Source organism: Colletotrichum tamarilloi (genome assembly GCF_030869305.1).
Source record: "Colletotrichum tamarilloi strain Tom-12 chromosome Unknown Scaffold_46.1, whole genome shotgun sequence".
Lineage (NCBI taxonomy): Eukaryota > Fungi > Ascomycota > Sordariomycetes > Glomerellales > Glomerellaceae > Colletotrichum > Colletotrichum tamarilloi.
The window spans coordinates 171,466-186,334 of record NW_026849429.1 but is presented as its reverse complement, the minus strand read 5'-3'; the positions used below and the strand labels follow the sequence as shown (position 1 = coordinate 186,334).

At 54.4% G+C, this 14,869-nt stretch overlaps 4 protein-coding genes across 4 annotated transcripts; all 4 read left to right on the top strand.

Annotated features, from left to right (window-relative positions):
* Positions 1-1,063: 1,063 nt before the first annotated feature.
* On the top strand, positions 1,064-2,911 carry CTAM01_10298 (uncharacterized protein; the record flags this gene model as incomplete). The annotated part of the gene is made up of 4 exons (XM_060526314.1): positions 1,064-1,167; positions 1,524-1,836; positions 1,930-2,031; positions 2,462-2,911. Coding segments are annotated over 4 exons (969 nt in total), but the record flags the coding sequence as incomplete, so codon positions are not given.
* A 955-nt stretch (positions 2,912-3,866) lies between these two features.
* CTAM01_10297 (uncharacterized protein) lies at positions 3,867-4,490 on the top strand (the record flags this gene model as incomplete). Its single annotated transcript, XM_060526313.1, has 1 exon — positions 3,867-4,490. The coding sequence occupies one exon, from the start codon at positions 3,867-3,869 to the stop codon at positions 4,488-4,490; it is 624 nt and encodes a 207-aa protein (XP_060379086.1).
* A 543-nt stretch (positions 4,491-5,033) lies between these two features.
* On the top strand, positions 5,034-5,465 carry CTAM01_10296 (uncharacterized protein; the record flags this gene model as incomplete). The annotated part of the gene is made up of 1 exon (XM_060526312.1): positions 5,034-5,465. One exon carries the CDS (start codon positions 5,034-5,036, stop codon positions 5,463-5,465), a length of 432 nt encoding a protein of 143 aa, XP_060379085.1.
* Positions 5,466-10,040: 4,575 nt separating this feature from the next.
* CTAM01_10295 (fungal specific transcription factor domain-containing protein) lies at positions 10,041-12,626 on the top strand (the record flags this gene model as incomplete). The annotated part of the gene is made up of 1 exon (XM_060526311.1): positions 10,041-12,626. The coding sequence occupies one exon, from the start codon at positions 10,041-10,043 to the stop codon at positions 12,624-12,626; it is 2,586 nt and encodes an 861-aa protein (XP_060379084.1).
* Positions 12,627-14,869: the final 2,243 nt, after the last annotated feature.

The window sequence follows — 14,869 nt, the reverse complement described above, 5'->3', positions numbered from 1 at the left end:
GGTATCTTGTGATTTGCAACCTATGGGACCTGCCGGCTTCGTAGACCTTGGAAAGAGATCGATGCTGCCAGCTATGGTCAAGGGATTGATGCACGTCTCTGAATCGCCAATGCAGATCCCAAGCCGCAGGTTGAGAGATTGCTAGGTCCTGGAAAGGAAAACGACAGACACATGCATCGTATCGAGCAAGTTAGAGTGGGCAGAAAGCGAAGCAGCGGCAATGGTGAGAGAGGTTCTGGTCTAGGCGGAATATCGAGCCAAGTAGAAGGTCTAGCATGGTGTGGGTTCGAGACTCGTCGGACTCGGAGCAAGTGCCAAGTGGTCCTCGTAGGTTTGTCTTGCGTAGCTACGTCGCAGATCGACGGCCTACAAGTCAACGGCTCAAAACTCAGGGTTCGGCTGTGCTTCCGGCATATGTGTCGCATCTAAGTTGTTCTGGAGCAGGTAAGGTATCTTAACATGTAGCCTCCCCCTGATTCTCGACTTGGGGAAAACATGCTGAGCTAACAACGAACCGTGGCTTGATGTCGATATGAATGCAAGTTGCTACGGAGAGGTTTGCCGAGTCTGGTTCAACACTATGTGGGACCCGGAAATGTGGCCGTGTGTATGTGCAAAGTGCGGTCGCAAGTGTCCAGGGACTGCGAGAATTGGAGAGGATGAAGAAGTGCCCACATGGGTATCCGTACACTTAGTTGAAAGGGCCCGTTGGAGGAATACTGCGTAGAGAGGTTGGACTTTGAAGAAGGTTGATGACTGTACCGCTGAGGGATGTGGGATCTGGCAGAAAGAAAGAATGGGCTCAAAGCGAGCAGCCGGGAATCGGGATCCAGTCAGCCAGTCCATTTCGAATGTAGCTTCAGCATGCATCTAGCGTCCAGACCCAAGTTCCGCCGGGTCAAGGTGCATAAGTCCGGCTCCAGCTTTTGCTTCGTCTAGGGTCGGGGTTGACTTTGTGGATTGATAGTGAGAGGTCGAAGTCATGGAAGTCTGAAGTTGTCAAGAAACGAGACCGGGTACGTATACAACGTGGAGCTGTTGTGGATTGCGGATTGGGGATGGATACGGAGGCACATCGGAGGACCTCCCTGTCAGAGCCTGGTGTCTAGTCTGTTTCGGGGTTAGTGGCGTACGTAATCCAGACTCTCGTCCAGACTCCAAGGCAAGGTACGTAGCTCAGATAGGTTCCTGGCAGCTGCTCCATGTCCTTCCTCTATTAGGTAGAGAAGGAACACTCCACCTCAAGCCTCCAAGTTTACTTCGGTAGGAAAGAGTGAACTGTTGGAGTCTTTCCATTTTGTGGGACTACCTTACACAGTAGCCATGTACTCCGTACTGTCTGAGATGCCTTACCTTACCTAATATGCCGTCAGGTCCCTCACCTCCGAAGTGGCTCACTTCTTAATTGTGTGCGTATACGTAAGGTAAGGTAGGTAGGTGCCTCGGTGGCCCTTTGGAGACCTCATCTCAAGCAATCACGCCGGGCAGACAGACAAATTCTGACACTGCAAAGCACCCACAAGTCCACGACACCCTCCCCCTTCACCTGGCTGCTTAGCCTTGCACGACTCCGGCACCGGTCACCGGTGTCCTGGCCCCTGGGATCATGGAAAGACGGCTGAAGTCGATGAGGACCCTACAATACGGGTACGCCTGTCAGATACCAGAGGACCACCGTCGAGCCAATGGACCTTGATCCATTGGCGCATAAGGCTCAGGAGATTAAGCAAGTGCCGTCTGCCGAGCTCCATTGGCTCCAGGCGCCGATCTCACAGTCAATCTCATCGATGGAAGCAGTATTCCGTGCCTGGATACCACGGCTCACACACATGCAAGGTACATTCCCTTCTCTGCAACCGTACCTCAGGCCATTATTGCAGCGTTGCAACATTGCAATTCATCGTTGTTGCCCACAGCGGACTACTATAGCCATGGTCTGACGCCTGTAATTGTTCAGTGAAGGAGGAGGAGGAAGAACGCGCAAAGAGAATTACCATCAAAGTGCTTCCTTGCGGTTGGAATGCAAGGAAGGTACAGTGAGAGGTTCAAAGGTAGGTAGGTAAGGTACCTACCTTCCTTCTCATCAGATATTGGACTCGGAAGTACATCATCCCGTCCACCCGTCCACCCAAGGACGCTCTCCTTCCAGTTCTATACTCCGTACCGGTACGGAGTATTCCCATTCGGACTCCAACCCAAGTATCGCGGTGAGATACGTATCTTTACCCAAGTCTCCCATCGCGCACTCGCCCCTCTTTTCCATCGTCTCACTTCTTGCCTAAGGCCTCAGGCGTCACTCAGGGACTCAGCTCAGGGCAAGTGCCAGGGGATCTTAGGCATTCGGGCAGGGTGACAGCGACCCTGAGCCTTGAGAAGTACGTACTCCGTCCTCCTCAATCGGGACGCGGAGTGGGGGAAGGAGTGGCAGACAGGAGTACCTACTGTGAAGTACCTGAGGTAGACAGGAGACGGGCGGGCAATTCCCTCTGACTCTGACAAGCACTCACCAAACTCAACCACCACTCCTCACACCTTACCAACCCTTGGTGCCTCTTCAAATTCCCGGCGCTCAGTTCTGGCCCATCTCTTACTATCCACGAGGCGCCGATCTTGTCCATCTTCATCCCACTTGCATCAAGCCTCCCTGCTCCTCATTCAACCAAATGCCGACCTGTTTGTGCGAGCTGCGGATACTCCATGCTGCCACACTACGGCCAACGTAGCCGACGCAAATTTGCTCTCCATCCCGGCATCACCCAGCAGCAAGCATCCAGCATCCAGCTTCCAGCCTCGATATTGCGAGTCCCTCCCTTCCTCTGCCCTCACGGATACGCAGTTATGCTCCAGTAATCGTACCAACGCTCGAGTCACTCCTGTCCATCAGGGAAGTCGAATCATGACAATAGACTGAGGGGGTCCAATGACCCAAACGAATCCAAGGGGGCAACAAGCCTCGACGAATCGATACTTGAGTTGTTATCCCGTACTTCGCCCGGCACGGGGCATGCCGTGCTATTCCTAGCACCACCATCTCGTTCCCTCCTCAACCCGCAACCACCTTCTTCACCATCGACACCAACACCACCACCATCGCTTGGGGCCGAGAGGGGGACAAACTCTGCTCGACTAACAAGGGTCTACCAGCATGGATGTCACTTGTTTCTTTGCCGCCTTATCCCCAGTGCACGCGCAATAGGCATCTATACCGAACAGAAACATGTGGTTAGAAGCTCTGTTCCCAACGACTAAGAGGCAAATGTATGTAGAGAAGGGGTCCCGAGGGGGTGTGTGGGAGAGAAAACTCTTTCCTCCACGCCAGCACACCGGATCACCGCAGAGCTTACCGTTATCACTGCACGGCGTCCAAGTCTGAGCTTTCCGCCTCCTCATCAGGCTCACAACTTCACGTCTGCGCTTTTCTCGTCTGTTCCAAAGGGGCCATAGTCAATCCCTTCAATTCTCCGACTCGTCGTTTCTCGTTTGGGAATGGCATGATTTCACCCGATTAATCAAAACAAGCAATCACCAAATGACTTTTTGGTTGTTGCTATTCTTGACATACTCTCAAGTCAACCACCTCAGCCCGGGCACTATGGAACCTGCGACTGTCAGACGAGCTTGGCTCCCGCTTTACTTTCTATTCACATGCGGGACATTCGGACTGAGACTCTCAACTTTATCCCTCCTCAGATGAACGCTGATGAGCAAAACTGCGTCTGTCTGACCGCCCTATCCTAAGCTTTTGAAAACCTTGGACTCCAGAACTGGCAGTCAGCCACAGTGAAGAAGCCTGCCGGAGACGCTCTTGAAACTGCCGGGAACGAACTAACAAGCTCGAACTAACTAGGTAGCACAAGACAAGCTCCATGGCAGGACCTTTCACACAAGTTGAGAACTGCCAGTGTGCCACCAACCAACCTTACTCTGGAGCGTATGCTCTACGTCGACCGTCGAAGCCTCTCTCTCTCTCTCTCTCTCTGTTCCACCGTCAGCCACACAGAATAGAGCTGTCCAATACCTATCTAGCGCCTCTGCAGGGAGAGTGCCGCCCCCTTCCCGCGAGACACAGCGCGCCATCTCCATTGTACACGCGACATCCATACACCAAAAGGGACGGCGCCACGGCTCAACACCCTCCCGTGCAACAGCTCGGAACTCGGAGTCAAGGCCTGGTCCTGGCAACCGCTATAACCCCTGATTCTGTTACTGGCGATGCGATGAGCAGCTGCACATGCCATGGCAGTGGTGGCACTATGGTGTCCGCACCAAGTTGTGTACGAAATACAACTAACTTTAGTGCAGACAGTCTTTACCCCAGTGCCCGGTGGCTTTGGGGCTCGTCTCTCGCTCGCCTCCCAGGCTCCCACCCTTGGTGTTTCTCCAATGACATCGGGCTGTCACGTCACCGTGCCCATCACTTTTCGTCAACGACTAAGCACCGTCCATCGGTCAAGCCAACCATAGTTCGTACAGCTTCGGCATCAAGGTGATGCCGCTAGGAAAGAAGCTTGAACTCGAACGGTTGATGCCCAAGTCTAGCTTCGGTTACCTCGTCACGACTCACCAGTTTTCTCCAAGCGAGTTTGCGTATCCCGGTCGCTGCCCCACACACTTGTGGGCGGAACTCAACCAGCCCGCTGTGGAGGTCCGTTTGGTCTGCCGCCCTCTACCCGGCCGACGCCGCCGGTAGAACGGCTGAGTTTCCCCCTCCCGCCTTGGATTGCTGCCGCCCATTCTTTTCATCAGACATGAAAAATCGAGAATGTCTCACGGCCCGGAACCTACCTGGCACCCTAGAAGCTACCAGCGGTTTAGTTCGAAACCACAACCACAATCTAGAATAATGCCGTAATTTGCACTCAGATACGTTGTTATTCGATACCTACCTTTAGAGACATTACTTGAGAGGCGAGGTGCACGCAGCACAACTTAACCTGGCCAAATGCGGTCGATATCACACGAACATGAAGCGACTGTGCAAAACTACTAGTATTGAGAATAACTCATGAGCATTGTCTTATCCCATCTTTCGTATGCCTCTCTCTCATCTGTTCACATTGCCCGTTACTTGCTTGCGCGAGGCTAATGCAGCGCCACATTGGCAACTCCAACTGGGGATGGTAGTTTCGGCACAGACGTTGTCATCAGTATCATCACATCAAGACACATACAAAGGCCACACAGGCTTCTGGAGTTTTACGGACCTTGAACTTCTCACTACTTTTCACATCCCTGCCCGGGATCCTGGCCGTCCCGATTCCCCGCCGATGTTTTTCCCTTTAGGAACAGACGGGGACAGGAACAGACCGGCCAAGGATAAGGACCCTGACCCTAGACAATACAGTTCCAACCTTGACTCGAGTCCATCTCCTCAAACTCCTAGCACCGCCTTGCTCCACGGCCCCAACATCCCAAGCATGTGGACCAGGCCACCACGTAGCCGGGGGGGGGGGGGGATGAGCTAGCGTCATTCCAATCTCGCAGATTTCTTGACGCCATTGTCGACCACGTCCTGCCGGGCACAGGGCCACAGGTACTTACAAGACTTTGACGCTCCAAACCGCAGTTGCTTTTAGGCCCTGGGGAACCACCCGTCCCGCGCAACCAAGACATCCACGCCCTCTTTGGCGCACAGGCAAACCACCGCCGTCGCGCCGCCGCAGACTCGCAGGTATTGACAAGCGGCAAGCCATGTCTTTGCCTCGTGCCTCACGTAACGGACGGTGTCCGAAATGCTGGCCCAGGAAAGAACCTCGAGAGGCCCTGGCGCACATGGCCGCTCCAACTTTCAAGTCCAAGCTGATAACTTGAGCTTGCGGGGTTTTCCACCAACATTGATCTCCATCTGCCACTTGTCACTTGCGGCAGGATGAACGATGTAGTGTGAGGTATACCAGCTCAACTTTCAGCGTTCCCCTCGCCAGCGATGGCTTATTCTTAGTACCGTCTGTTACTTTTGACCTTCCCCTTTCCGACGGCGTTTGATCGGCTCCTTGATAGAAAGAAGACAGGACGACAAGACACAGACACTGGCCAGGTGCACAGAAGCTCACCCACACCCCGGTGCAGGGATGACTCAACCACAGGAAATGCTGATCCGTCCCGGCCCCGGCGCGTTGGTGCGTGGGATCGCTGGCCGGTCAGTTGCGTCTCTTGCACCAGGCGGTCACTGCTTTGATGTATCCGTATTTTGCCTCCCTCGTTGGCTTACAATTCAGGCAAAGAAAAGTGTAGAGCTTATTTGTCGGGCGCTGGCCTTAATATCACGGTGATGGTACTTTCTCACTGGCCTACCCCCCGAGTCTCGAGTCTCTCAGCTTCGTGTCTCTTAGTCGAGGATCAAGGCTTAGATGCGTTACAAACCCATCAGACTTGTTTTGCATTACCTTCCAGAAAATCATATCTCACCAGCTATACCTTCTCTCCTGGAATTGGGGATCATTATTGCCGCTACCCACCTTACGACGACCATCATATCACGGGCATCTTCATGCTTCTCCCCGTCAGCCTCTACCACCCCTGACCCTTACGCATTATCACACTGGTCCCGAATCTTGTCATTCTCTGAAGGTTTCTCACTTGACATCGCCAAGCAACATCCAGGCATACAGCACCAGCAGGCCGGATTAGCCAAGCCTTGCTGCCTTCACACATCGACCGCAGCCTGCCGCAGCAGGGACAATACTCTGCAAGTTTTCCACAACAGCTGGTCTCGTCTCTCTGGTCCTTGTCGTTAGGTTCGATTCTCCTTCAGTCCTGGGACTCCCGAATCCTGACACGTTCTACTTCGGTGGCCCCAAATCCTAACTCAAGACCCCTCCAGTCAGCTCAGGAAAAGCGCTCCCCTGAAAGGACCCGACATTGACTAACACGCCGAGACATACTGGGCCGCTCTCGCAGCTCAAGTCTGGATCCCAGCTCTCTCTTTACGAGATACAGAGTCAAGACCACCTTGAATAGACTGCAATACATCTCCTCCAGTTCCGGTGCTGGCTGGTCGATCTTGCCCTGGGAAAGGAACGTAGGCGAACAGATTTTTGGAAGGAAGCCCATTTGTTGCCGCATAGCGGTTCCGTCGGCCTTGGGCCTGTCAAATCCGTCACATTCCACCCTGCCACTAGCAGCAACGAGCTCACCAGACCCTTGCAACATCACGCCTGTTGCGTGGCCGGTGGGCACAGCCGGCCGTAATCTTTTGCGGCAACGTGCAGATTCCCGCTCCTACGAAGCCCCCCCGGCCAATCTCAGCCCCTAGCCAACAGCCCGGAGAAGAGTCTCGAATTGGTCGACAGGCATTCGACAAGCACGACAAGTACGACCAGCACCACAAGGCAGTGCGAGGACCCCAGTTCGGATACCAAGCCTTTCCCTTGACACAGGGCTTTCAAAGCCTTCCAACGCCTCGCGTTTGAGAAACCCTCCAGCACTGAGCAGCAGCCGGTTGGTTGTACCTTACTCTTACCTTGTCTGCGCCAGTCCATCGACGTTGTTCTTCGGAGAGATCAAACGTCAGTCGGGGATTTGTCCTGTCACTGAGATATGCTTATTGCCTCTTGGTGTCAGTAATAGATGCACCACGTGCTTGGCCGTTGCAGAAATCCGCGGACAAGCCGCTACGTCGACACGGAACACCACCTCGTAGCCCGCAAACATTCCGACGTTCATCAACAGCAGCTTAGCAAAACGGTCTGGAACACAGAAGCTTGCCTCAAAGTCAATCATTAAGTTTGGTGCGTATGCCACATGTTTCATTTGTCTCGTTTCCCCCCGTCTGGAGCCGGAATATGTCCTTGTTCCTGTCCATATCGCCAGCACCCCATCTTCACCCGGCCCGGGTATCGGCTAGTCGCCCGCCCTGAACCTCGACCGTTAGTTAGCACAGCCACGGACATTACCTTATGCCAGATTTTATGACAAGATCGGGACGCGGTTGCGTGGCCAAGGCCATGCCTGCCCAAACACCCAATCGACTCGTAGTCTCATCGCGGCCAGTAGCAGCGAAACCCCCCGATGATCATTGTTCGATAGCTCCCGACGAACGGCTTAGCGGCCCCTTCTCATCAAGCGCACGTCCATCGCCCGGGCTGGTTATGGTCGGCTCGTTTGTCGGCTGTTCTGTTGCGGCGCTGTCTCCATCCAGCCTGGCCTCATAAGACAGAGAAGATGATGGCGAGACGAGGGACATATGCAAAGAGGAGAATGAAAAGGACCTGGACCAAGTTGGCCCATCTGCACGCTGCTGCAAAGATTGCTGGGAGGATTTTTCGATGCACATCATGTCCCAAAATAGTCGCCCTCAGCCCACAGCACCAAAGTGTCAGTGGTACAACCCGAAAGAATGCCGGTCGATTCTCAACAGCTCCAAGCCTCCAACAACAAGTCTCCTGCAACCGAGTGCAGAAGCGGAAGAGTTTCCTGCAGATTTTACCTTAGCAAACCAGCCGAACCAACGACGGGCTCATTGCATCCATCCACATTGTACCCCAACACCCTTTGCATCTTACCTTGAAGCCCTCTCTCCTCTTCCCAAGTTCCCCCCCCTCTAAGCGTGGGTGAGGGTTGCATAAGGGCAAATTTCACCCACATACGTACGTGCCTCCTCCATCCCAGAGCCCGTTTTCTTTTGGATCAGGATCTATAGCGGCTTCTCCTGTCTTGGTACGGCCCACCTGTTGCAAAATTCCCGACGAGGGAGCTCGACGCGTGGTACCCACGATCATACAAGTCAAGCCATATCAACTTATTAGCCCCCTTTGAACCCGAATCCTTGTCTTGGGGACCATCAACGTTCACGGTTCACATTGGCCCCCCCTGCCTCCTGCGCAAGAGGTTGAGAAAAGCACCCCAGCCGAGTCCAAGTGGGCTTGTTCGACGGGAAATGCCATTGAGTCGCGGCACAGCGACCTTATTTTCGAAGCTGTTGCCGATTCGCCATCACCAATCCTTGGTGTCGACGCTTGAAGGCAGGGATCATGGGGTTTCCTGGTGACTTGTCCGAGGTTCCTGGACCCCCTGCTCTCTTGAACCGGGACCCTGGCATCCCAGCAGCGCCCACTCTCCGGTCGAAACACGTTAGTTACTTTGGTTGATGAGCATCTTCCACAGCCCTGTTCTTCCTCCTTGCTTCCTGGGCCCAGCGGCAGCAAGGATCTCGTCCAGCCCTCCACCACTCTCCAGAGATAATATTTCCGATTCTGCTTTCATGGCGCGGAGAGCCCCGGATCCAGTCCAGAACTAAAGCCTCGAGGGCACCGCAAACCATCGTCACTAAAACCTCCGGCGGTGTTGTACCCGTCGAGTGACATGACGGCCCAAGACCACCATACCTTGCCTTGCCTAGCCTCCCTTGTCCGTCTACCTTACCCGCTTCCTCGTTGCTCCGACCAGACGCCGCTTGCTATTAGTCTTTAACATTTCTGCCACCATCCCGCAGAGCCACACAGCTTGCCATTCTTTACATCTCTCTACCCTCCGCGCAACCTACATCTGGTGCTTGTTTCCCCTACCGGCTTCCATCCTCCACGACCCCACGCCGCCCTCTTTCGTTTTGACTACGCCTGCTTAGCATCTTGCTCGCTGCTTGCATATATCATATAAGCTGGCATCCTCTCGACGGATCACGAAGAGTCTACACGCTAATCAAGCTGCTGCGTAACAGATGCCACTTGGTGTTAGCATCTTCGACAGTTGTATCAGACAGCACGGCAGCCGGGCCTCTTTCTTGTCTACTCTGCAGTCCTGTACTCGGAAGGCGGAGCTCAGACAAGCAAGTCATTGGACGTTAGGAATCTAGCCGGCTTTGGGTCACACAGAGCTACAGCACAACGGGTACGCTTCAACATCGCCAAAGATAACCGCTGTGCCCTCGTTGCCCGGACGCGAAGAGATACGAATCTTGGGAAGGCTCAACCTGTAGAACACGGCACTCGCTCTCCCGGAGGATACCGTATTGCGCACCAAAGAGTTTCCTCGGGATACTTAACTGTGTGTTGGGTCCAGTACGGCAGCCTTCCAACCGCAGGACTCGACAAACCGTCTGTATGTTCGTGGAGCGCCGTTTGCCCACCGCCCACCGACTAGGGGAGCCTGTGGAGTCTTCTTTGAACCAGACTCACGAGCACTGGTCCGTTGAACCGCGCTCCGCCATGGCTGCGTCGTCGCACAACCCATATCCACGATCTCCTAATCCCTCCACCAGGTCGTACGACTCATCTTCAGTCTCCTCTGCCACATCTCCGAGACAACCTGCCCAGTACATCCCGCGAGGTCTGATGAACACTGGAGCGAGAACAACTGCGGCACCACCTCCTCAGCCCATTGGCATCCCACCTCTACCGCCAATGAACCAAAACGCCTTTACGCCTTACACACCAGTGACTGCTGGCTCAATGATGGGCCGCGACTCTCTGCCATCGGCCGATTCCGTGGCAAGCACACCTGGCCCGTCAACAGCTTCACTACCCCCAATTTCCCAAGCTCAGAAGAGGGCGTACAGGCAGAGAAGGAAGGACCCGAGCTGCGATGCATGCCGTGAGAGAAAGGTCAAATGCGACGCTACAGAGACAACGAGTTGTTCGGAGTGTTCAAGCCGCAATGTCAAGTGCCAATTTACAAAAGAGACTAACCGACGGATGTCCTCGATCAAGCAGGTGCAGGACCTAGAGAAGCAGATGGAACGCCTCAGGCGGGACAATCTCAACTTGAAGAGAGCGCTCCAGGAGCGGGACGGTGCGATGGACGTGGATCCGGATGGTCTTGAGCAGTTGCCCCTTCAGCTACCGGAGCTAGGAGTCGAGATCAAGCGAAGAAAGCGGCCAGCCCCTATTCACGACTTGGCGCGGGCAAGATCGAATATGCGCATTTTCTCCAGAGGCATCTGGAAAGCACCTGCTCAGTACCGCCAGGCACCTTCGACGCCATTATTTGATCCTCAGAGACCAGACTTGCCTCCCAGGCAGACGACTGACCAGCTCCTGCATACGTACTACGGCTCCGCGCACACCATGTTTCCTATCCTTCATTGGCCAACATTTCAGATGGGAGTCGAAGACCTCTACAGAATCGGCAACACGAAGTCCGTGCAGCCGGCATGGTTATCAACGTTCTTCGCGGCTCTGGCACTCGGCAGCCTATTCACCCAGGATCCCCATCGCGCATTCCGGGCGGCGGAACTACTGGAAGTTGCCAGGGGCATGATCGACCCTTGGAACAACGACTACGTCCTTGACAATGTACGCGCACTGCTTCTCGTTACTCTCTGTCTCAACGAGATGAACCAGAAGTCTGCTGCCTGGACATGGCTGGGCACGGCAGTACGAGCTGGACAAGACTTGGGATTGTACTCGGAATCCGGACCGTGGCCTGTGATTGAAGGCGAAACGCGACGGCGGGTATGGTGGACGATCTATATACTGGACAGAAGTCTGGCTCTCGACCTTGGCCGCCCGGTGCTAATCGACGACACTGACTGCGACGTGTCGCTCCCGGCCCCGGTGGACGACCATTATATTCACGAGGGAGGCATTATGGTTCCTCCCGGCCGCGAGCCCCTGAACCACTCCCTCTTGGCTGTTATCAACGTCGTCAGGTCATATTCTTCTTTGATCAAGACACTGGCTGCCCCAATCGTGGTGCCCACCAGGCTCGCAACCTTCGAGACGCACTTCAACGCCTGCAATGCACAATTCCCTCAAGTATGCGACACGGCCAGCACAGGGCAAATATCGCCTCACCTCCTGACGCCCTACACCTACCTTCTCCACGCTCGTCTCGCATTACACCGCCACAACCTGGCTCCGACTTGCCCGTCCGATGTACGTCTTGCTGCCATGGAGCAATGTACTCACATTGCTCTTGAAACAGCGTCGCTCCTTTCGCGTGCAACCCCGACCCTTGCCGACGGCGCTACTGCTCTCCTCACCACCCACACGTTCCGCTGTGCCCTCTTTCTCCTTCTGGCAGGATACTGGGACCATGCAACGACGTGTCTGCGTGCTCTAGCGACCATAGACTCGAAACGCGATGTTGCCATCCCCTGTGGACGATTCCTCGCCTTCTTCGTATCTACACTAGGCACAAAGCGCTCCGAGTATGCGGCATTTGTCGCCCGCACGACGCCTCCGAAACCATTTGCCCCACCTCCTCCACCCCATGGCCGTTCCGGACCTACCCCGCTGCAGGAGGCTCTGATGCAGGATGAGGAGCTCCTGGCATATGTCAGCGCCGATCTGCAGGCGGCGCCAGACTCGGCTTGGGTCTGGGCCGGCGGCGAGCGCGAGGCCATCCTCTCCCCGACCTCCCCCGGATCGATCACAGCTTCTGGCGGTGCCAGCAGCGGGCTCTTCAGCGCTGAGCAAAGAACTGGCTTGAGCGAGGAGGAAGTCAAGGAGTGGGGAGGGTGGGAGCGCCTTGAGGCAGCCTTGCGAGGGCTGGCCTCTGGCAACACTACGCCCACGCCGACATCCGCGACTTGGACATCTGCTCTACCGGCCGGAATCAAGACCGAAGGCACGCCGACGTTACCGAGCATAATCCCTGGCCCCGGCGAAGGCAGCAGCACCAACAGCCCAACAACGAGCACCAAGGGCCGGCCCCAGGACAGGTTGAGCATCGCAAACATCATCTAGAGAGAGAGGCAGGGGTTCAAAATCGAACCCCATGCTCTCTTCTTGAAGCGGCTCAATCTTGCATAGCACGGGGCAGGCCGGTAGATCGGAGCCCTATCCATAGGGGTCCCCAAAAGCTGCATAACAACCACTTCATGATGTTTCATTACATCAAAACAAACACTAGGCAACAAATCATGACTGTTTACGAACGTCACGGAAATGAAGCCATGCATACTATGTCGAACTCCTACAAATGGGTCTTTGTCATGATGGCCCCATGACAGCAAGCCGGATTCAAGGAAAGAACTCCGATGTACGATAATGTGTTGACGCAAGGGGCTTAAAACGCCTTCTTCACTCGACTTCTCTCTCATCAACTTTCTTCTATTGAAAGATTTACTTTGCTCCGATCATTCCTTTTTCTCTCTATTTTCCTCCCATCATTTGGATCTCAACAAACTCTGAGCGGGAGTAGCCATACAGGCCCCCTCAAACCATTCGTTAACACCTTAATGTCTGCATCATCCTAACAGCAAGAGGCGAGAAAGGGTGGAGGTACGGAAGTAGGCCAGAAGCTTATTCCCGGTTGCTTGTTTTTTTCTCTTTGTTCACGGCCCGGTTCGCTGGATGACCGCGCCTGGGTAAAACAAAAAAAAGATTTGCAAACACTTCGAAAAGAAGAGGGCTATGGCATAGGGATGGTTTTTCGTAATGGACGCGGCACAGCGAGGAGGGGAAGGAGGGGATGGGGAAGAGGCCGGGCCTTTTTTTCCTTTTGGTGCAATACCCAGCAGAGAGGATGAATTGGGGCTGGAATCGGTCTGGTTTTTTTGTCTATATGGCATATCGCTGCTTGTTCATCATATTCGTTTTTTTACCATTTTTTTGGTTGTTACTGTACCACAGGCTTGCAAAAGGGGGGGTTATGTTGTCGTACGGAGAGTTTTGGGGAAAAGGACGAAAGTGCAATTGCACCCGAAACCTTTTTTTTCTTGCACAAAGGACACTTTTTTATGTATAAATGAAGCAAGAAATGAGCCGGAGGGGCTCGCAGAGGCATGGTACTCGCGAGTTCCTGTCTACTACAGGCCATGATGAACAATTCCTTCTTCCTCTGGGGCCGTTACTGGATCGTGAGGAATATATTGATATCTGGAGAAGTTGGATGGATTCATCGTTTGCAGTGCCGGGGGCGAGCAACTCTGGACTAATCGCGAGGGATCTCCAATGCCTAGTTACAGCGACCTTTCGGGCTACACAATTTTGCAGTTCGAGTCGTCTAGGTGGTTGGCAACGTTGGTAAGGTGTTGCGAAAGCTGGCGAACAGCCTCAGGATGGTCTCCGTGAGGTTATGGGATTCAGCGTTGAAGATTTGGCTACCGGCAAAAGAGACAGGAAAGAAGGAGTCTCTCTATGAATCGCAGCTTTGGAGGCCACCCCCGCGAACTCCCATCTAGAACACCATACCCGTCAGAATCGCAACACCACTGGCAAGGCAGGCTTAGCTTCGCAAACATCAACAACGAGCTTTCTCGGCAGCGACTCCGTTCCAATTCTCTTGGCAGCATGCCGGCTTGGCGACCGCTCTGCCGGCTTGTCTGTTTCCCTCTTCCCAAGTTTCCCCTTCCCTAGCCGCCATCGATAACTCAAATCATCCTGTCTAGGTACTCCTCGCCACCTGTGGAAACGAGGTTCTTCCATGCTCATGTGATCGTCGGGATGTCTTTCACATCCCGGGCCTTCCTTGGGAGAGAAGGAGAGGCGCAGGCGGGGGCTTGAGTCTGGGGTTTCACCCTTGGAGGATTCTTGGGAGAAAGGTGATCTCGCGCTTCTGACAAGAGCTGGTGACACGTGTGTTGTTGCACTAGGGACCAAAGTGACAGTTTACGGATCGTGGAGAGGGATCCTACGTAGTTGGTTACACTGGGCGGGTGTGTCTTGCGCTCTTGAATCGTGGTGCTGCTGCGCCTCTTTTTCTCTACGTCTTGAAGAGAACCTGTCCGCACCGATCCCACGGCGGACAGCTTCATCGCGTGTTTCTTGAGTTTGACGTCGGTGACAGGTCTATCCCGTAGCACGATCTACAGAGTACGTAGGAGGGGGACTGGGGCGGAGGAGAGGGGTTACTACTGAGACTGTAAGGGAATTGGGGACCAGAGAGCCCGGGAGTACACAGGAGGAGAATTTACAGACGGAGGATAGGGAGGGGAGGGCTCGGGGAGCGTGGTATCGTCTTCTCTAGGCGCCGCTGGGATGGGAGG